We start from the raw sequence: 23,505 nt of genomic DNA on the forward strand, positions 1-23,505 counted from the left end.
AACATACATTTAACACAAAACAAAGGTAAACCACGTGGAGATATCGGGTCTATAGAACATGTAACAGCAAAGAGAAATAGTAAAGCTAGGAGATAGGGATTTCAGATAAAAGAGTGACAAAACTTTCAGTTCCACCCGCACCGTTAAGGACCACCAAGGTTATAAAAAACACCTTTTTGATAAAAGGGGCACAGCTTAATCGCATAACTAAAATCACCTGGTTTTTCATGTCTGGTGGTCTCTTTTATGCATCTCTCTTCCGTCGTGATGAAAACTACTCTTGATGTCCTTTGATGCGTGGAGTTTGTAATGCAGTTCGGACGAACACGATCGCAAACTTTAAACTGAATTTACTTTGCCGGAAAATAAAGAAAACGTGGCGGGAAAGTCCATGCGGCTGTGAAGAGCCGTGTGGCCCTTAAAGGGACCACCGTCAATGATGTTCCTTTTTGGGACGTTCTCTTTCTGCCCAGATGTTTGGGGGGAAGTGTGCTTATACCTGCGGGTCACGTGACAACCCGTACAGCATTCTGACCAATGATTTCAGGGGAAAGTTTGCGCGCGAACCTTCCTTTGTCTCTGGGCTGTGCGTATGCAAATTTGAGCACCCGCCTAAAGCATGCGGACAGGCATTTAATACAGAGCTTTAAAGAATAAAGCAATGCGAGTTATGGTCTCGATCTATGCATCATGTGTTATAAAATGTCGAGGGCATTCTATTGACACCAAACACTCTACAAGTACATCACATTAAAGGTACATTAACATAGTTCCCATATCCTTACATCATTGATGCTTTTAAAAAGGCCTGAAAGTACGAATGTGTATAGTCTATATCAGGGATTGTACACATTACAAAAGTTAAATGAAATTAAACAAGAGATTTGGGTTCTAAATATCTTTGTTTAATTTTGAGGAATGTCTTGTCTGTGAGCAGAACGTTGGCTAAAGAGGTTTTTTTTTTTTCTTCATTATCTTATCTGTCATGTTCTTTTGAAGTAGGCAGAGAGTGGTCTGTAAAGTCTCCCAGACTTGTTAACATGTCACCACGGATTACTAAGCCAGACTTTTCGTCGCCAAGTGATTTTATTGTCCTGGCGATTCACCCAGATTGTTTTCTGGAATGTTAAATGGAATGTTTATCTCCAGAATGCAGGTTACAATATGTTACAGTCCCCCTCTTCCCAAACAACGTGGTTCGGAGAAAACCCGGTTGGTTGGGATCTAACTTAACTTGTTGGTTGGGCAGGAAGTGAGGGCCCCTCGATGTCCGTTCCTGAGTCAGCTGGACGGAGTTTCATTTCGATCAACGTGGGCGCAGCTCCTTGGCGTTCCTTTCCTTTCCCAGCTTTCCGCTGAAAGGCTCGTGGGAGTACGGCGGTGCACTTGTTCACTGGTGCTTGCATCTTATTGAATGGCGAGGCCCTTGTTAATGTATGCTTACCTGTTGTCGGGAGGCACGGAGTGGTAGTTGTTCCGCAGTTTTCCAGAGATGAGTGATAGTGGAGTATAGTTGTGAGGTTGCAGTGGTCTTCTGGTGAGACTGAGGTACAGGATCGTGGCTGTATCCTGTGTAGAAAAGGAAGAGAGAGGAGAGAGGGAACAGGGGAGAGAGTAGGTGGTGTCTGTGATGACTGTGCTTGGCTGGGCATTCCACGGTGACACCGGTTGCAGGGTCTCTACCTACTTTCCTGGCTTGTGGCCCAGTGTTTGTTACTCTGGTTGTGATACGTAGGTTTGAGGGTTGGCTGCTATGCAGCTGAGCGTATACAACCAGGAGTCTTTGCCCTTCCTGTGTGATGTTGGTAGTGCAGGGTGGGTGCCTCTGTCCAAGTTGTTTACATCATCAGAAGATATGCCGTGGTCTGGGCTGTGTCGTCGGTGCTGAGAGACACTCTACCCATTTGGTGTACTGGCATATGAGTTCAAGGGGAAGAGAAAGCGAAGGAGGGAAAAACACACACACAAAAAAAAAAAATTGTTGCTCCTTGTGAGCCCATGGAAGCGTCCAGCCCGATCCATCTGGGTGTCTGATCATGAGAGGATGGTTTCTCTGTTGCTGTGGTGCTCGGTGAATCAGCGCCCTGGGCATGTTTTGCTGTGTGCAGGGTAAGTACATTAGCATTACCCCCCTCTGGCTCTGAGGCAGCACGAACTGTGGTGTCGTGGGGTCTTCAGGGACAACCCAAAAAGGATTCACACGCACCTGTTTTTTAAGATGTAGGAGGTGTTGAGTGACATCTGTGTTGAAGCTGAGGTCAGACAGAAGGATCGGGTGGTAGGTGGGGTGAGTGGTGGAAAACTAACAAAACAAGAGACAAAGTAAAAGTAAAAAATAAAACTGGTCTGACGTGAGGAGTCAGATGCCTACGTGGTCGCAATGTCGTTTGCGAAATTTGTCGGGCTGGTGAGATTGGATGTGGCAGCTAGGCTAGGCAGGGTTGTTGGCTGCCGGTTACAGCTGCCAGATCTCGGGGTTTTGGTTGGGTGGTGACCATGGTCCACCGTGTGATGCACCTTCTTGGTAAGGGCATCGGTCCAGTCATTCAGGTCCAGTCATTCAGGTCCTTGTCAGTGCCTGAAAGTTTGAACTGTTCTTATCTCCTTCTGTAGACGACCATGATGTGGTTGTCAGTGTTGTGGTCGCCTACTTGGGAAGAAGAAAAAGTGTTGACGTTTCACGGGCTTGTGGTGGGCAGTTCTGAAGCCTTTTGTTTCCCCCCTGGGAGGTGGAACGTGAAACAGAGTCTAGCAAGTTGGAGTCTGCAGCTAAGTGCACTCTGATGTCATGGGCTGCTGTGCTTTGAAGGGTTACAATGGTGACTGCCATTTCTGCATACTGCGGTGGTTGTGGGAGCATCCATCGACACAGGTTGTGGTCATACCTTGGCACGCATTCTCATCCCAGTACTTGGGAGTACTTGAATGACAGGTTGGCAGAGGTGGCTGGGGTTCCTCCTCTACAGCGTTGCCAATTGTCTGTCAGTTGTACAGTCTTGGTAAACAGCTATGCTGTTACCCAGCGTGGATTTGTGGCTTAAGGTGTAACAAGTGTCAATACAGTGGCCCTAGGGGGCCATCGGCCGCATGGCCGTACTGGCATTAGTCTTTATGCCATCCCGGATGTGCTGACTATTCAGTAACGTGACAGGTTGGTGGCAGGTGTCTATGATGGTTTTAGTGCTCCAAAGAAGTTGGAGAATAGCTGTTGAAATGGCACCCACCGTGCAGAGCGATGTTGTTACACAGTCTTAGTATTTGCCTTCTGGCGCAAGGAGTGTCTTACTTGCATATGCCTAGACGTTGTCTCACTTCAATCGTGGCCAGCTGTTGACCTTCCGTCAAACAGAAGGACAGCCCTTTTTGACAGGGTGGTCACGGGTCGAGAAGTCTTTGAACAGTTCTTAATGACGTGTCTGGAGTAGTTGCACCCCCTTAGGGAGCCGCTCAGTACAGAGACCTTGCTAGGCGGTAGTCTTTGCACTAGCCACAGTCAACTGTTGTAGGCCATGGTCTATCTCCTTTGAGTGGCCAGACACGGTGGTACTTTCATTAAGGATGTCATCAACGTAGATGAGGTTGCCTCTAACATAAGCATCGGGATATGCTTTGTTCAGGAGGATGTTGCTTTCGGCTGGTGAGTTGGCCTAGCCGATGGGGCACCTCATGATCGTTTAGTGTCTGTTGTTCAAGCTGAAAGCTAGCTTATGCTGGTCATTTGGATGCACAGGTATTGTCCAGAAGGCGGGGACCACATCAAGCGTTGAGGAGATGGTTGGTCCTTGAATTCTGGGCACTTCCTGTTCCAGTGGTGTCGTTGGCCCTCGTGACAATGGCATTTGCTGATTTAGCTTTCTATGGCTGGTGGCTGGTGCAGGATGACCGGACCATCGATCAGATCGTCGACGCTGTGGTACTGGAACAGTTCATCGCCCGCCTTCCCTCCCGAACATCGGAGTGGGTCCAGTGCCACCGACCAGACGATCTGGAAACGGCCATCCAGCTGGCGGAGGATCACCTGGTAGCGAGGTCCAGGGTTGGCAAAGTAACCTCTCTCTCTCCCCCTGTCCCTCCTCTTTCTCTCTCTCCTCCTATCCCCAGGCCCAGATCGAGGGGACCCCCCATACCGACTCCCAGGAGGCGGATCCCAGGCCCGGAGCCCCAGCGCAGCACGCATCGCTGAGGCACCTATCGGGATAGAGACGGGGAGGCACGTGGCATGGGCGGGCCTACAGCTATGACGGGTCTCTCTCCGGCCCAATCAGTTGGTCCTGCTGCCCTCGGGGGTATAACGGGAAGGTCTGGGCCGGCATGTTGGCATTGCGGGGGGGCGGATCATGCACCAGAGAACTGCTCCTTGATGGAGGTGGGTGCATTGGTCCGCCTGCCCGATGTGCCAGCAGTCGCCCCCGGTTGCGACGGGCTATACCGGATACCTGTGAGTATTAAAGGGGGTACATATCAAGCTTTGGTGGATTCGGGGTGTAATCAGACCTCCATCCACCAAAGCTTGCTTCAAGACCCGGCTTTGGATATGAGCCGCACGGTAAGGGTAAGGTGTGTACACGGGGATGTAATTCACTACCCGCTAACGGCAATAGACATTCAATTTCGGGGGAAAAAGCATAGAGTGGAGGTAGCGGTTAACCCGCACCTCAAACACCCGCTAATTCTGGGAACTAATTGGCCTGGATTCAATAGATTATTGGGAGTTTTATGTGCGGGTGTTTCTTGGAAGAAGAAATCGCCGGATAGGGGACGTGTCGCTCAGCTGGGGGAATCCCAAGCAGTGACGTCACGCGCTGACTCAGGGGAAGGGCTGGGAATTTCCCGGTGTAAAGACTTTCCCCTGGAGCAGTCGTGTGATGATACACTAAAACATGCACTCGAAAGAGTGCAAGTTATTGATGGGAAAATCCTCCAGCCTGATCGACCCCTCTCCTATCCGTATTTTGCGGTTATTAATGATAGGGTGTATCGAGTGACCCAAGACGCTCAGACAAAAGAAGATACAACCCAGTTATTAGTACCAAAGAGCCGCCGGGAAATGCTTTTTCAGGCGGCTCATTCTAATCCTATGGCCGGACATTAGGTCAGGCGGCCACACTAAATCGCCTCTTGACCCGATTCTTTTGGCCGGGCATTCACGGTGACGTCAGCAGATGGTGCGCTGCGTGCAGTGAATGTCAGCTGGTAAATCCGCCGGCCACCCCAAAAGCGCCGTTGCGCCCTTTACCAATTATGGAGATCCCCTTCGAGAGAATTGGTATGGATCTCATCGGGCCATTAGAGCGATCCGCACGCGGGCATCGGTTTGCATTAGTTCTGGTGGATTATGCAACCCGATACCCGGAAGCAGTCGCCCTCCGTAATATCTCAGCAAAGAGCGTTGCGGAGGCGCTGTTTCGCATCATCTCCCGTGTGGGAATCCCCAAGGAGATTCTCACTGATCAAGGCACCGCGTTCATGTCACGCACGATGCGCGAGCTTTATGGATTATTGGGCATTAAATCTATTCGCGTCAGCGAATCACCCACAAACAGACGGGCTGGTGGAAAGATTTAATCGCACGTTTAAATCAATGATCCGTAAATTCGTTCACGAGGACGCGAAAAATTGGGATAAGTGGTTGGAGCCCTTATTATTCGCTGTGCGAGAGGTTCCCCAAGCCTCCACGGGGTTTTCCCCCTTCGAGCTTCTCTACGGCAGACAGCCCAGAGGGGTTTTGGATGTTGTTAGAGAGGCTTGGGAGGACGAGCCTTCTAATAGTAAGAATGAAATTCTATATATCCTGGACCTTAGAGCAAAACTCCACACACTGGGGCGGCTCTCTACAGAGAATTTGCTTAAGGCTCAGGATGACCAACGCAGGCGATATAATAAGGGCACTAAACTCCGTAAATTTTCACAGGGAGATAAAGTACTTGTACTGCTACCCACTTCCAGCTCTAAATTACTCGCCAAGTGGCAAGGGCCGTTTGTGGTCACACGACGAGTCAGTGATCTCGATTACGAGGTGGTTTGTTCGGACAGGGCTGACTCGCGTCAGATTTATCACATTAATCTGCTTAAGCAGTGGAGGGAGCCGGAGGATGTGGTGCTGGCTACGCTTGTTACTAACGAGGATGACCTGGGGCCGGAGAGCTCCGGCCGAGAACGGCCGAGCGCTCTGGTCAACGGGGGCGATCAGCTCTCAGCGAGCCAGCTCCTCGACATCCGGCACCTCCAACGTGAATACTCTGACGTGTTTTCGCCCCTGCCCGGTCGTACTAACCTGATTCAGCACCATATCGAGACCGAACCGGGCGTGGTCGTTAGGACCCGGCCGTATCGCCTACCTGAACACAAGAAAAAAGTGATTCAGGAAGAATTGAATAATATGTTGAAAATGGGAGTAGTAGAAGAATCCCACAGCGACTGGGCCAGCCCGATTGTCTTGGTACCTAAGACGGACGGCTCGGTCCGGTTCTGTGTGGATTATTGCAAGGTGAATGCTGTGTCGAAATTCGACGCTTATCCAATGCCGCGTATTGACGAGTTGCTCGACCGGTTAGGTGCTGCTCTATATTACTCGACATTGGATTTAACTAAGGGCTATTGGCAGATCCCCTTATCTACAATATCCCGCGAAAAAACAGCCTTCACTACGCCGTTTGGATTGCACCAATTTGTGACGCTTCCGTTCGGGCTGTTCGGGGCGCCGGCGACGTTCCAGACGGGCCGGGCTCACGGCCAACCCACGGAAGTGCGCAATTGGGCGAGTGGAGGTAAGGTATCTGGGCTTCCACTTAGGTCACGGGCAGGTGCAGCCCCAAATTGATAAGACTGCAGCCATTGCAACCTGTCCGAGACCCAAGACCAAAAAGGAGGTGAGACAGTTTTTGGGGCTGGCAGGATATTATAGGCGGTTTGTTCCTAATTATTCGGCCCTTGTCAGCCCATTGACTGATCTCACTAAAAAGGAGGGACCGGATACCGTCCAATGGTCGGAGCAGTGCCAACAGGCCTTCTCAAAGGTAAAATCTATACTTTGTGGGGGGCCGCTATTGCACGCTCCTGATTTTGCTCTCCCCTTTATTTTACAGACTGACGCATCCGATCGGGGTCTGGGGGCGGTTCTCTCCCAGGAGGTGGCAGGAGCGGAACGGCCGGTGCTGTACATTAGCCGCAAGCTAAGTAAAAGTGAGGCTAAGTACAGCACCATAGAGAAGGAATGTTTGGCGATCAGGTGGTCCGTTCTTACTCTTCGCTATTACCTCCTGGGTAGGGAATTCGTCCTCTGTTCAGATCATGCTCCTCTCCAGTGGCTCCACCGTATGAAGGATACCAACGCGCGGATCACCCGTTGGTATCTAGCATTACAGCCTTTTAAATTCAAGGTGATCCACAGACCGGGGGCGCATATGGCTGTAGCCGACTTCCTCTCCAGAGCGGGTGGGGGGGGGGGGGATGGGGGGGGTGGGGCTGGGCTGCAGGCCGGACGGCTCCCCGGCCTGAGGCGAGCGGTGGGGGTATGTGGAGAGGTAAGCATGATCGAATACCCAATAAAGGGGGGAGAGCATGCTCAGAGCCCGGCGGCTAATCAGCAGGCCAATCCGAAATAATAAGCAACACCTGTTTATTCTAGTGATTGGACCGGAGAGACACCCGTCTTAAGGAGAACGGGAGGAACAGTCGGGAGAGAGAGCTGAACGACGGCCACATAGTGGGAGCTGAGCTTGCAGTTGTGACTGAAAATAAAAATATCTATTACTTACCTCAACGCCGACCCTGTCTTCTTCTTCCCACACAAAGAACCTTTGTTACAAGGATGTGCTGACGTTTGTCAGGTGGCCTCATCCTGCGTGGCCTCAGCATGTCTGTTCTGTTGAGGAAAGTGCCCTGTATTCATCCATGTTAGTGATGGGGTGACGAGTGGCTGGGCACACGGCAAGGAGTTAGTCCTCTGTGAGCTCACTTCTGCCTACCGGTTCTTTGTTTACTGGTAAGACAGACGTGAGTGTGGCGAGCTGGAATGGAACAGTATAGTCTGTGTTTTCTAAGCTCCCCTCTGGTGTCGTTGCATGTAGGGTGAGGCCACTAATTGGCCCAAGAGTTCAAAGTCATGGAACTCGTAGCTGACCAATCGTCCCAGTAGGTAGTCTTTGGGGATTTTTATGTCAGTTGCCATGCAGCTATTACACAAGACATATACTGTTCATGAGGACAGTTCAATTTAGTGTATGGCTTCCAGGTTGAGGCCCAGTTTTATGCCTTCTGTTGTTGGTTGGAAGGAAAACCCAAGGTGTGGTTTAGAGTTCGGCCTTTCATATGGAGAGCCATATAGAGCACCTGTTTGTATAGGCTGGCACCACAGAGTCTTGTTTGATGATGACAGAGCAGGCCTCTGGCATGGTCTGGCCTGAGTGGGGCTTCTTGAGGGTGACAGCCATTGTTGTTGGCTGTGAGAAGTGTGGGTGCCTATCACCAGTCGTTAAAGGTGTCTATATATATGCCTGAAGATGTATCAGGCTATTAGCTCTGATGTAAACATTGTGCGGCGGGGCCGTGAGAGTTAGGACGGGATGGGTCAACCATCCGCCGTTCCGATTCAAGTTCAATGTGCAAATGCTGTTGGCAGTTGTCATGTGTGAGAGTTCAGCATTTGGACAGTAGTGTGTATGCTTGTTAGTTGAACACAGGTCTGGGGGTGTGTTCAGGCGGAGTGTCGCACAGTGCGAGGCTGATGGCTGCTGGGTTGTCTGCTCACAGTGCAAGTACAGTGTCATTCACAGTCCGGTTATTCAACATTAAGTCCTTTGAGGCCTGGGGCAGCAAGCGTTGGGGTTTCTAGCTGGTTTGAAGGCTGCAGAGTAGCGACCTTGACCCCCTCTATGTTGTTGAGTTTGGGTTCTCGCGGGTTCCAGCAGTTTCCCGCGACCTCGGTGACCTGACAGTCTGTTGGGGTTGACCTGACGGCTGTGAGAGAGTTCTCGCACTTGGGCCCAGATTTTAAAGGGGTTCAAAGTTCGAAAGAGGTTCACACGTACGCAGCGGATTTTTACCATTCAGCAGCAGTCCCATTGGCGACGGGTACACGGGGTGCACTGCAGTCATGGGACAGTAGTTACTTGAATGGGAGCGATGTATGTGAGTTGAACCTCAGTTGGGCTGTATGATTTGCACAATTAGCCTGCCTGGTTGGCAATTAAGTGTTTGTTTTAGTCTCTGAGCTCTTCCTTTGAGTTACTCAAACAGGAAAGATGACATTATTGTGAGGTCTGCTCCCGTGCTGACGCGCGTTTTTCATCTTTCTTTCATCTCCACGGTTACAGCCAAGTAGCGCGTTGTTGCCACGCCATTTTGGTCAGGTTCCCCAAGAGTTGAAGTGCAGGGGCCTGAGCAGTTGTTTGTACGCAGGTGTGGCTGGTTGGTGGGCTGTGGCTCAGGAGGTAAACAGACAACCAGACCAGTGTTTCCTGGTACCTGAGGTTGCAAGCATGGTGGCACTGGCTGCTTCTTGGGGGAAGCGTGATGCTGCAGTTAGATACATAGTCTTTAGCTTGTGTTGGACTCGCAGTACTCTGCGGGGATGGAGCAGAAAGCAGGTGTTCAGGGGGGGTAAATGGTTTTGGACCCCCCTCTAGTCATAAGGAGTCTGGCTTGACTTCCTGTAGGGCCCCTTCAAGCTTTTTAGCAGTTCTGCTGCTCATGACGCCACCGTGCCGTTGTTTGGTGTCAGGTTTTCACCTTTGGCTTTCTCTGGCGTGTAACTAGCTGGATGCTGGTTGCTTGAGCTCCTAGCTACTGCAGGTTGTTCATTCCTTGGTTGCTGTTAGGCTCCTTTTGGGCTGCTTGTGGTGAGTGGCTTGTCCCAGTGTGTCTCTAAGCATCCTGTCTGGTGTTGGGACATGCGCCTTCCTGGCGGTGCTGTCCTCTGCTGGCAGAGAAAGGCTTTAACTCACTGTTTGGAAGTCTTGCGGCTGGGAAACAGTAACGTGCCTTTTAAAGTCAGCTCCGGATGAGATTCTGAGACAGGGTAGCTTGTAGGTGTTTGACAGTCTTTCAAAGCAGTCTTTGTTTTGAACAGATTTTATGAGCTAAACTCTGCCGCTGTTGGGTGGTCAGGGCGTGGGGGCAGGGCATTGCCCGTGTGCGGACTCACCACAGAAAGCAGGTTTTTGGGAGAGAGAGGATCTGGAAGGTGAACTCCTCCTCCGTCCGTGGCTCATTTCCTGTCTTGAAGTAGGGTTGGTGTAGTCGACTGCAGTATGCTTCTGAGGTCTCTTGGCTGTTCTGAGACCCATGGCGACAATCAGTCCTTACTCTGACACGGGGTCAGGTAAAACACTCTAGTAAGAGCTCTTGCATTGGCTCGTAATCTGCTTTGATGGCATGGCGCTGTTGATTCAGGAAACTTCTGCCTCACGGCTCGAAGTAATTCTTAGCAGATACAGTTTGTCACAGAGAGTGGCACTTGGCCTCTGTGTAAAAGTGTAAAAGTCAATGTCTTAGAATTAGGGGTGCATGTCGTCGCCTTCAGCAAGGTTTGGGGTGAAAGTTGGCATTTCCCTGGCCAGCTGGTTCAAAGTCTTTGGCTGACAGATGGTGTCTGTCGTGGGGGACCCCATTGGAGGGAGTCCTGGCCCTGTGTTGCTGATGGGCGTTGCTGGAATGCTGGCTGGCGGGGCGGCATGAGTTGGATTCACCCCCCTCTGCTGGTCTATCCAGTCTTGGCTTTTGGGGCTGACTGCGGCACTTCCCCTTTCTGGTAGTCACATGGCTTGTAGGAATGTGACAGTTCTGGGTGAACTCTGTCAAGTTCATGCATAAAGTCTCTTTGTTGGGTTCCGTGTTGGAATTTTGCTCGGGCCCTCAGCCGTTGACTTTAGAGGCCTTGACCTGAGCTTCACTGTCTTTAGTTCTGCTCTTTGCAATAGTGTTTCAGCTTTGTAGCTTTACACTCAGTTCATATTTGGCTTTCTCCTCTTGTCGCTCCTTGTGTCCGTTGTCCGCTTGTAGCTCCATCGGGGCGCGCTGCAGTCCATCCATTTGCTCCAGAAGTTCGGCGTCCTTTTCCCTCGTCGTCTTGCAGGCGTTCTGGGCTCGATGCTCCAGCTGGTTGAGACCCTTTCCTATGGGTCTGGCCGGTGCAAGGGTGAGGTGTGTCAGGGCCCTGGAGAGTTGAGTCTGGGCTTGGCTGTCATGGCTCCGGGCTAGGTCGTTCGCTCTCAGCGGATTAATACAGACGTCCAGCTGTTCTCTGCTTGGCCGCTGCAGCTCCATGGCGTCGTTGGGCAGGAGGTTGTGGGTTAAGCACTTAACCAGGCCTCCAGTTGGTCCCAGTGAGCAGCGGGCTGGATGCACATGACATGCTGGTCTGTTGGGTGAGACAGAGATAACAAGGGAGAGAGAGAGAGACCCACATGGCCAAATCGAGTGGATGTTAGCATTGTGCTATATTATTAGTCTGACAGGGTTGTCAGCTAGGGGGTATGTGCCGGCTAGACGTTGGTCCTTCTAAGGATCCACTGGGGGCCGGACAATTCGGATGTCGAATTTGGGTGGCTAGATAACAGTTGATATCTACGTACTGGCCTCAAAGCTTTTAGTCATGCGCCAGGCTGTGCAAATTATCAATCAATTATTTAAATCACCCTGGTGGTTCTCAATAGCGTGGTCTCTGAACAGGTCAAAGTAAATAAAAATAATTAAGTAAATAAAAATAACAGTAACCCCAAAAAAAACAAAAATGAATAATACTAACGATAAGTTAGACAAAAAGGGCACCTCGCTCGGATGAACGAGTGTACAGGGAAAGAAAAATGAAAGAAAATACTAATATGGATATCAGTAAATATGAATAAAAATAAAACTGAAAGACAGACAAGGATGAGAAACGAGGGAGAGAGAGATAGAGAGAGAGAGAATAGCAAAGCCTATGGGCATGTCTAAAAGGTTCGTTTTATAGTCCTGTAGTGGGCTAGGTTTAGACTAGGTTTTACATGCTATTTACACTTGGTGGTGAGTGAAAGGCATTCAGATGAAGGTCGCAAGAGCGTGCTATCTGGCTAGACTTTCCCCAACTCCTACTGCAGTCGCTATCAGATCACTTGCCTATAATGTAACTCGGTTGTGAACTCACACAGCGTAGGCTTTTAGCACAATACGTAGCACTTAAGAAAGTCACTGACCGCCTGGCATGATTCAAAATTGGGTTTTGCCTGATGATTCCGGTGCCGCACTAGGCCTGTAGAATGAGGTGGCCAATCTCACTCAGGCGGGCACGTGTGTGGAATCATGACAAGGTAATTAACCAAGATTGATCGTATGCCAGTTGACACGGATGGTGCTTCTTGGAGTACGATTGCTGATGCCACTGTGATCCACACAAGCCGGAGAGACAAAACGCCAAGGTATCTAACGCATCCTTCAGCAGGGGTCAGTTATGTCAGACAGATGAACCCAATCTTTTGATCTGCAACCTGAATAACCTGTACGCTTGTACAGGTACCACACAAGCACAGAGGACTAGGATCCGGATACGGGCAGTACTATGGATCTACTATTCTGGGCGAGCCAGTTGGAGTAGGAATCTTAGTATGCTGTAGTATCTGATGGATAGAGAAGGTTATCACCCTGTGATGGAGGGAGGCTAAAGGAAAATTAAATCGGCATAAAAGAATCTAAAAGAATAATCATAATAATCCCCTATAGGTAAAGGCAGTACAGGACGGCTTAGAAAAAGTAGAAAGAGTGCCTTAGTATTCAGGGGCATCTACAAACATTCATGGGTTAGCCCAACATGTTTTGATCAGATGTGGGATCTATAGATTGATAGCTCTGAATTTAGCTTCAGACTAATACTTGCCCTAATATAGTTATACTTTCCCTATAACCTAAGAGGTGAGGGAATAAATAAGGCATGAGGAAAAGATGGAGTAAAAAAAAAAAAAAAAAAGGGAAGAAAAATTATGCCTATTAATGATAATAATAGAGAGATTAAAGGCTATTCCCTAAATAGCAAAACCAACAAAATTAAAATTAAACATGACCTAAGTTTAGAATAGATTATTGGGAACTTGATTAAAAATCAAGTAATAACAAAATAAACTGGACAACGGTATTAAAATGAAAAAGACAGAAGGCAGAAAATTAATAAAAAATATTGAAAGTAACAAAATAATTCATAATACCAAAAGAAATAAAAACAGACCAATAATCTATACTTAGGTAACTAAACTATTGTTTGGATAAAATGATAACAGGGAAAATAAAATGCTTAATCGAAATTAAAACAAATTAACTCCAAACTGTTTGACCATTTCAGACCACTTGAGACACAATGGTGGGCGGAACTGATGTGAGGAGAGCAGAAGGAGACAGGGGGAGATGTTTCCGAGTTGCACTTCACATTCGGTTAGCCTTGTGCTAAAGTTTTTTTAATGTTACAAAATGTGAAGGGTTGGTTTGCTTAAGCATTAGCTGGCGTTAGCCGCTAGCAAGTTGTTACGCTTCGCATCCGGTTAGCCTTGTGCTAACAGTTTGGTAATGTTAAGACGCGAAGGGTTAGTTTACTTAAGGCTAGTCGTTAGAAGCTAGCGAGTTGTTTTGCCCTGTGATGTAAGCCGCGTCACACACTCTGCCTCCTGAAGGCGGATCTTATGCTTTGGGGTGGTGACTACGTCATTCACGCATGCGTGCGCGCGCACGAGTTACGTGGAGTCAGTGTTACGAGGACCGGAGTCACGAGTTACGAGGAGTCAATGAGCGCTCGAAGGGTCGTTTTTATGAATGAGTTCTCATTCATAACTTGGTATGCGGCTGACTTCACAAAGGCAAAGCGCGAACCACTAAGATTCGCATAAACGGTCATTATATATCATGTTGCCGTAACACTGATAATAATATTCGACCATTACAATTAGACAAAAAAACATAAAATGCGAGACGTCTCTCGAGGCGGTGCACGTTTGTACACATATTTGGTCCGGACGAACATAACTGAAATATGGGAATTCACATCCATATCAGATTTCGGTACCATTTAAAACACGCTTATGATTCTGAGAATTCCCTTCGTCAGAAAGCGGTTAATTGGCAAGCTTGCAGCTCCCAAATACATTAATTTAAAACCGTCCAGCAGTTCTGAAATTAATTTCGCACGGCGGCGAAGCAAAGAGGTTAAACGTTAGGCAGCTAATCTAACAGTTTGAAACCACGGGAGAAATAGTCTAGAGGTTTTCTAGCTATAAAGGCCTTTTAAACGTACAGGTTTGGGGTTACCAAACTGTCTTACAAGCGCTGAGAGAGGCGTCTTTTCCTCCGACAGGCACACTAATATATTCAAATGATTTGCGGATCGTGCGTCTCAGCAAAATCGATTCAAAATATATATGAACTGCAGTTTAAACTGTTACACTCTACACGGGCAGCTCTCTGCTGTGTTTAGTGAACAGAATAGCTGGAGCAGGCTTTCCGTCCTCCCAGCTTTGAAGAAAAGGAAATGCTTCTCGCGGTCCTTTTTTTTCTTCTATAGCGCTTAATAAATCACAATGAATTGGAAAGTTTGTTTCACAGAAAATGTTTGGAAAACTGCCCGCATTCTCTCCACCAATATATGTAACATGAAATTAGCTCATTTGATGAATATTAATAAATCAACAATAACGGTTTATTCTTAATTATTAATATTCCGGCTTAAGCTTCAGTCAATTTGGTCAAACAAACATATGATTGTAAATGATCAAGCTCGCGCGACCGAGCGGATTCCCAGATTCTGAATATTAATTATCAACAATAACGAATTATTATTAATCATTAATATTCCGGATCAATTTATTGTTAATTTGACCAAACGAACACAAGCAGAGCCGCCGCTCTTCCGAGCGGACACAGTAATCTATTCATTTAGAAAAAGGGAATTTAATTGCTACTTCTTGTGAAGTAGATTAATCATTCAAAAGTTTTAAACAACTTATAATAGCTAGGCAGGGGAATCTGTATTTCAGTGACATTTTCTCGTGAGGCAAACAATACAATTCATTTGATTATAATGGAATTTATTGACTAGTCAGACGTAACGAACAAACAAATGCACAAACATACATTTAACACAAAACAAAGGTAAACCACGTGGAGATATCGGGTCTATAGAACATGTAACAGCAAAGAGAAATAGTAAAGCTAGGAGATAGAGATTTCAGATGAAAGAGTGACAAAACTTTCAGTTCCACCCGCACCGTTAAGGACCACCAAGGTTATAAAATACACCTTTTTGACAAAAGGGGCACAGCTTAATCGCATAACTAAAATCACCTGGTTTTTCATGTCTGGAGGTCTCTTTTATGCGTCTCTCTTCCGTCGTGATGAAAACTACTCTTGATGTCCTTTGATGCGTGGAGTTTGTAATGCAGTTCGGACGAACACGATCGCAAACTTTAAACTGAATTTACTTTGCCGGAAAATAAAGAAAACGTGGCGGGAAAGTCCATGCGGCTGTGAAGAGCCATGTGGCCCTTAAAGGGACCACCGTCAATGATGTTCCTTTTTGGGACGTTCTCTTTCTGCCCAGATGTTTGGGGGGAAGTGTGCTTATACCTGCGGGTCACGTGACAACCCGTACAGCATTCTGACCAATGATTTCAGGGGAAAGTTTGTCTCTGGGCTGCGCGTATGCAAATTTGAGCGCCCGCCTAAAGCATGCGGACAGGCATTTAATACAGAGCTTTAAAGAATAAAGCAATGCTAATGATAACCAATGATATGGTCTCGATCTATGCATCATGTGTTATAAAATGTCGAGGGCATTCTATTGACACCAAACACTCTACAAGTACATCACATTAAAGGTACATTAACATAGTTCCCATATCCTTACATCATTGATGCTTTTAAAAAGGCCTGAAAGTACGAATGTGTATAGTCTATATCAGGGATTGTACACATTAAAAAAGTTAAATGAAATTAAACAAGAGATTTGGGTTCTAAATGTCTTTGTTTAATTTTGAGGAATGTCTTGTCTGTGAGCAGAACGTTGGCTAAAGAGGTTTTTTTTTTTTCTTCCTTATCTTATCTGTCATGTTCTTTTGAAGTAGGCAGAGAGTGGTTCTGTAAAGTCTCCCAGACTTGTTTTCTGGAATGTTAAATGGAATGTTTATCTCCAGAATGCAGGTTACAATATGTTACATTATATAGCTTATTGATGCTACAGCTTTCATTATTTGCTTTTGATTCTGCTGTTTATGTTGACGTTGTTGATTTTGTCACTTTTATTATTCTTTATATGATGAAGTTGAACCATAGACATTTTTTTGCTTATAAACTTTCATTATTCTGTGGCATGTGCAAGCATGTTATAACGTTACTTCTAACAATGGATTAAACATTGGTTAACATCAGTGAATTATATTATTTCATCACAGGTTGAGCCTCACTTAAGTTTTTTTTTTTTTTTTTACTTGGCTTCTTTGCTGTAATGAATAAACTTATCAAGCAAAGTTCTTAAAAGTTACAGCTTTCCAAAAAAAATGTATAATAAAGGGCACCTAGGCTACCCCTTTTTCAGATTTAATATAAGACTTTTGCGTCTCCAGAATGTGTCTGTAAAGTTTCAGTTTAAAACACCCATCAGATTTTTTTATTAGACCTTTTACAAGATTCTATCCTATACCTTTTTGCATGGGGTAGCGGTTTTGTCGTACTGCGCCTATAAGGCTAGTCCTTCCCGCCTACTGTTTCTACATGCCTTTCTGCATGCCTTAATCTCCTCTCTCGGCTGCACAAGACAACAGACAGACTTAAAGGAAGCAGATCTCACATATCGTTTGTGAGAAATACGACAGTAAGAACTTTGCCAATGAGTATTTGTTGTAGAGTTGCATCGATAAATCACACACAATGTTGTTACAAAGTTCAAGTGCACACACACATACACACACACACACAGATACACATTGCAGACACACACACACACACACATACACAGAGAGAGAGACAGACAGAGCGCGCATTTAGCTTTGCACTCTTTTTGCAAGCAAATGTGACAGGATACAGGATAATCTCCGCTGCTGTATGGATATATGTTATGTTAATGTACAAAATAAACCTGATGTAACGTCCACAAAGCGGGATCGAAGCGTATTCCTTTATAATTGTTCTGACACACAGCTGTGCTGATGAAGTACAGCTGAAGTAAATTGTTGTACTTCATTACACACATGCACTGTTTTAAAACATTTTAAACTTGTAAAACTCACTCTTGATCACATTTGATGATGATTGATGATCCTAGCAAACTGAACAGACCTTTTATTCCCGGTTGCTTTGTGCACGTCTGGTCTTGTTGATATGATTATACACGTGACTACAGGACATGTTAATACGCAGCTGTCAATCAATTCGTTGGGCAGGGGAACCACACTTCTACGTCAAGTTGCGGTCGGTCTCCAATTGGTCCACCGTTTTTGCATTGTAAATTAAAAAAAAATAAAAGGACTGGGTGTGGTGATATCACCCCAATATGATGGTCTATACACTATACCCACACACATGTCTGTCCAAACAGATTAGATGTTTCACCATAGGTGCCCTTTAAGAGGTTCAGGGCTATGAGCTCAACTAAAGCAAACACTTTTCTCCATGACGGTGACTTAAGTCTATGTGGTCCACATATGTTTTAGGATAACTGGGCCACATTTGCCATATCTTCTCTAAGCCACTTTAGGCTCACAGTCACATTAGCCAGAGCTAACTGTGCCAAATATTTGCCAAAAGTGGCCCACGTTTGTTTAAGGATAACTGGGACACATTTGCCATATCTTCTTTGGGCCGCTTTAGGCTCACAGCAACATTAGGCAGAGCTAACTGTGCCAAACATTTACCAAAAGTAGCCCACATTTGTTTTAGGATAACTGGGCCACATTTGCCATATTTTCTCTGGGCCACTATAGGCTCAAATCCAAATTAGCCATAGCTTACTGAGCTGAATATTCACCATAACTGGCCCACATATGTTTTAAGATAACTGGGCCACATTTTTCATCTTTTCTCTGGGCCACATTAGACTCACAGCCACAATAGCCACAGCGTACTGTGCCAAATATTTGCCAAAAGTGGCACACATATGTCTTAAGATAACTGGGCCACATTTTCCATATTTTCTCTGGGCCACATTAGGCTCACAGCCGCAATAGCCAGATCTTACTGTGCCAAATATTTGTCAAAAGTGGCACAATTATGTCTTAAGATAATATTTGCGCTTACACGTGAGAGCCACTTTATGTTTAGACCCAGATTACCCTTAAATGACTGTGCCACATTTTGCCAATTGTGGCCCACATTTGACCTCCATCATTTGGGCCAAATTTATCATTTTCCACATGGGCCACATTCGGCTCACGTACAGATTAGATTTTGCCATGAGTGCCAAATCTTTTCCTTATATGGCCAATGTATGAATTTGAATCTTTTGCCCACCTTTGCAATTGTACAGGAGGGCCACTTTAGGCCTACATTCATTTTGTCTGGGCCAAAGAAATACCAGCAGTGCTGCATAACTGCCTAAAGATGCCCACATTCGTATGCTATTTGGGTTTAATTATGTCAGTAATTTTTAAGTTGCTAAAGGAAATGCACAATATTTTATCAGTATTTAGCACAGAACAATATAGATATCATATTATGAAAATACATTTATTATTTAAAAAATATTCATGAAACATTAATTATAGTGGCATTTTATATAAACAACATGTTTTATAAGCTATAAACGTCTCGTCAAAACAAATGTATTGTTAGACTGATTTAGGCTACATCTCTTTTTTGGCATGAATGCAATTAATTTCAGAATTGTTTAAACAGACTGTAAAATTACCATTTAAAATTAGCAGAATAAACTTTTTCAAGTACGTTTGCTTGTTTAATTTTTTGATGAATGTGCTGCAATTTGAAGTTTGTAATCTTATCAATTATATTGTGTGCACAGAGAGCTCTAGTGTGATTACAGATTCTGACATTATAATATACTAAATTCTTGGTCATAAAGTTGTGGAAAACATCACGCCAACAATGTCCAACAAAACATCCTGCTATACAAGTGTTTACTTTAATTTGTGTTTATTGTATACAATTTTAAAAAAAAAGGAGAAATAAGACTTGATGCTGTATTTTTTTTTTTCATTTATTTTATTTTATTTATCTCCATTCAGCAATGTTCAGAAAATCCTGTATGTAGTTCTCAGGAAAAGGCTCACCTTGACATAGATGAACTAAAAATACTGCTGGATCCATGCTGTTGCTTAGTTGTCTGTAATGGTGTAAACAAGAAGGGTTAGATATCAACGCAGCTTTCATTGAAGTAGTCAGGCAGGCAAGTTTCAACATAGAATCAGATGGTAGCAGGGGCGTAGTAGACATTTTAAAAGTGGGGGGCAGCTGAATAAGATCCAAAATGTTCATATAATTATTAATCATCTGTTTCTAAATGGTCTGTTTATGAAAGTGAGGGGGGCGTATAGACCCAGCTCCACAACGACAAGGAGTGTTATACAGGCATTCGCGACGGCTACATTGCTAGTTATCACAACATTAACAAAGTGAAATTTATTGACATTTTGTTTGAATTAATATAATGGATAAGATATAATATATAGAAAAATACATCTTTAAAATAACAGAAAATGTACTGGCAGTTTATTACAAGCCTTTCCCTGAGAACTACAACCACCAACCCAGACTCAAACTTTTCAAGGTTAAAAGTTGTTGAAAGAAAATAAAATCAAAGTCCTGTAATGCAATTCGAAAGGCTTAATAAACAGAGAAAAAGAAAAAAACACGAATCACAAAATACAAAGAAACTGCTAATTTATTAATATAATTTACAAATTTGTTCAGTTTCATTTGGAGTGCGTCACAAACTATTTTCTGATGTGGGTTGAATAATAATATTTAAATCCATATTAAAAGCTTTTCGAAGGGCATATATAATTGAACTTTTTAAAATGCATGAAGTTATAGCTTTTACTTTGAAACCTGTTTTAAAGTGTTAATTATTTCAGTGTTGTGTAAAATCCCTAAATGTAGTTGAGAAACATGACTGGTTAAGACTGTTTTTTTTTATAGAATACATCTTGATATAGGTTAAGAAAGTGTTTGTTGCTTATGTCAAGCTAAACTATAATTATATTTTGGTAGCCATTATTATTTGCCACTAGCAGATGACCCCCTAAAACCATAACTTAGTTTAATTGAAAACATTTCTTATTAATTCAATGTTTTACAGTAAAGCATTTAGAATATATTTGATTTAAGACATTTTGTCAGAATGACAAATGAAGAATGCAGAATGAAACGCATGCGGCTCAAGCCACATGAAATATACCACATGAAATATGGTGTTTTAATTTAAATTGCCATTATACATCACAAATGACTAAGTAAAATCAATTACTAATATTTGTTTTATTTACAACATGGACATTTTGTTGTTGCCTCTTCTGAAGCTGGGATTCTTTGTGTATAAGGACATCTGCGATCTGTATTGTATATTGTATTTTTCATTTGTTCCACTAAAATCAAAATGAATAAACAGGAAGAAGTGCATTGGGTTTATATAATTCAGCTAGTTTTGGATAATTGTATTTGGTTTTGCTAAATAGAGTCCTTAATAGCCTATTACATCCTATTACAGTTACTCATGTATACAATTTATTTACATTTAAATTCATTTAACAAATATTTTGTAACTGAATAAATCAAACAAAGTAATATTTTCAAAAGCTAATGTATGTAATTGCTTAGGTGACTGACATTAGGTGCTCTGAATTTCTAATTAGTGCTAAAATATGTAGAATATTTCCAAACGTGAAGATGATTTTTGTTTCTTATCATGACACATGGTGTGCTTGTCACATTCTGAAGAGAGATGTTTGAGGGATGTACCTGAAAGACGTACTATTCTCTTCTGGGCTGTTTAATGTTCTCTGACTTAAAGTTATGCATATCTGTGTATGCAACTCTTAACACCTGATCATAGCACCCTAAATTAATCTAAATTCTTTAGTGGTTAAGTGGTAGAACAGTCAGATGGTACAAGAAACTTAAATAAGCTGTCTAAAAGCTTCTAGTTTACAAATTCTATTTACAATTTCCACGAGAATGCTACTAATCTTGTAACCACAACATGATGTGAATGCACCAATGGTCCTGGTTTGCTCAGTGTTTACAATGTGATACTTTAGGTCAAATTTTATGTGACAGAACTTACTGAACATTCAAAACAATATTGTATGCTGGGTTAAAGACAATACACAGTATACACACGTTATGGTGTTTTTATCACCAGAAAACTTGTGAAGAGCTAATAAAATAAAAAACCCTTAATTAAAAATTAAAACCCTCCTCAGACCTTCATTTATCTTCTGAGCAAAAATTAAGATATAAGGTACCTCATCCTCCATAGACAGCAGTCCAGAGATGTTCAATGTCCGGAAAAGGAATCAAGACTATTTTCAAAACATCCCATGTAAGTTCAGTGGTTCAATTGTAATTATAAAAACTGTAATGATGAACCTTTTCTCCCACGGCAGGTCGTCGGGCTGTGCTTTTAGTAAGTATTGCCATTAGAGTCAGCAGCCCAACTGCAAACGTCAAATCGCCCATAATAATTGTGGAATTTCTTTTTTTTTTTTTTTTTTGATACACAGAAATGTTCTTGGAGCTTCACATGATTAGAGTTGAATAACTGAAGCCACATTGAATATTTTGACAAGGTTTTTGGTTCCTTTTTTGGACATTGTTTGTTTTGAACTTTCTGTGTTGCATTAGATGTTTAAAGATGGTTTAAGCCTTCTGCCTTTTTGATGGTGAATCTTGTCCGGTTTTAGTTTCTCATCAGTTGTCTTAACTCCATGATCCATTCATACTTCATTTTAACTGCAGCAGAGTCCTTTGGAAGTGATTAGAGAATTAACTGTCCAGTGGTCTCAGTCTACTTTTTTTAGTGTGGACCGTGGTTTTGATGGTAGCATTCTTTTTTTAGATGAGCAATCGCGGCAGAGTCGACTATAATCAAATCAAAATTGCCATGTGTGCAAGGGATACTGTGACTAAACATTTACATACACTATCGGCTAAACAACTGCCTTAACAGTTGCACTATTTCTTTTTCTTCATACACTATAAAACTATCCTACAAAAAACAAGACTTGTTTAAAAAACCAGGATCTACTTTAGTGCAGATGCTTCATGCAGATAATTATATCTTTATAATCATCTTCATATTTATATAAGGAATCCAGTAAGTCTGTTATGTACTACACTCAAAATTATTTAAAATGTGAATTAATTTAAACAATGTCATCAGTGTCTTTCACCTTTTGTCTATCTTTTTTGCCAACCTCTCATTATGTGTCGGCTGTGCATTAATTTTCTTTTTTTTTCTGACTTTCTGAAAGCAGAGACTTGAAATAAAGTGGGAAAGAAAGACTTGAAAAGAGTGGGAGCAAGGCTTTATAGAGGATCAGTCTTGGGACATGAATGTCTTTTGGGGAAAGCAGAGAATGGAATTTTGACAGCACAGAGAGTGTTGAATCGATAGAAAAGAGGGAAGGCGTGTGAAGAAGCAGAAGGTTCCTTATTGTTGAGCAAGGTAGGCTCCTATGGTCAAGCCAACAGCCCCGAGAGCAGCTAGACCAAAGACCGTTACTATTGATGACCATGAACTGTGAAACACAGAATCCCTCTGGCTGCTGTAGAGCTCCACAAATGCTTCCTAGTGATAGAGAGAGAGAGAGAGAGAGAGAGAGAGAGAGAGAGAGAGAGAGAGAGAATAAATTGTATTAATCTTGGTGCATCACAGTTACAATTTAGTTTAATTTTAAAAACAATCTACATTGTAATATTGAATTACGATATGCCCTAGTTCATAAATGTCTTCAAATTAAGTATAATACATGTGAAATGTTATATATAATGAATATTTATAATTTTATTTCCTAATTTGAACTTTACTTTGATATTCACTCAGCAACTTTATACGGTAAAGCTGTTTAATTGGATGTCAATTCAAATATTTAATCTGCAAATTAGATATTAGAAGACTTTAATTTCATCTGCATCAGATAAAGGAAAATATTCAAATGAATATATTATAAATAATAATAAAAATTATTATATTATTAATTAATTAATTAATTTATTTATTTTTTGTATAGTTTGCCTAAATGCAAAAACCAAACATCCCTCTACTAGTCCACAGAAATGCTTGATTGATGCTTGACTGTCTACTGCAGGTCACTAAGTTCCAAAAACACAACCTGCTCCTACCTGCCCTTACTATAGTGACCTTCATCCAAGTGGCGGCTTTAGGCATAGAAAATGTGGGCTATATATTGCAGGAGACCGGATAGGAAGTTAATGAGTGGCACTGTTACCATTCTCCCTGAACATCGAAATTTGCACTGTATGGTTGCCTTAACTAAAAAAAAAAAAAAAACACTCATTACACTGAAAACACCCCCTGAACAT

General features: G+C 43.6%; 1 protein-coding gene across 1 annotated transcript in view; it reads right to left on the reverse strand.

The window, feature by feature from the left end:
• Positions 1 to 19,180: 19,180 nt before the first annotated feature.
• The window catches only part of bcl2b (BCL2 apoptosis regulator b), a 31,566-nt gene continuing 27,241 nt past the window's right edge, over positions 19,181 to 23,505 (reverse strand). The window contains exon 2 of the mRNA XM_001341178.8: positions 19,181 to 22,750. Coding sequence (XP_001341214.1) covers positions 22,613 to 22,750 — 138 coding nt within the window. The 3' untranslated portion in view covers positions 19,181 to 22,612. The remainder of the gene's footprint in view (positions 22,751 to 23,505) is intronic.

The sequence above is a fragment of the Danio rerio genome, chromosome 2, assembly GCF_049306965.1.
Source record: "Danio rerio strain Tuebingen ecotype United States chromosome 2, GRCz12tu, whole genome shotgun sequence".
NCBI classification, from domain to species: Eukaryota; Metazoa; Chordata; class Actinopteri; order Cypriniformes; family Danionidae; genus Danio; species Danio rerio.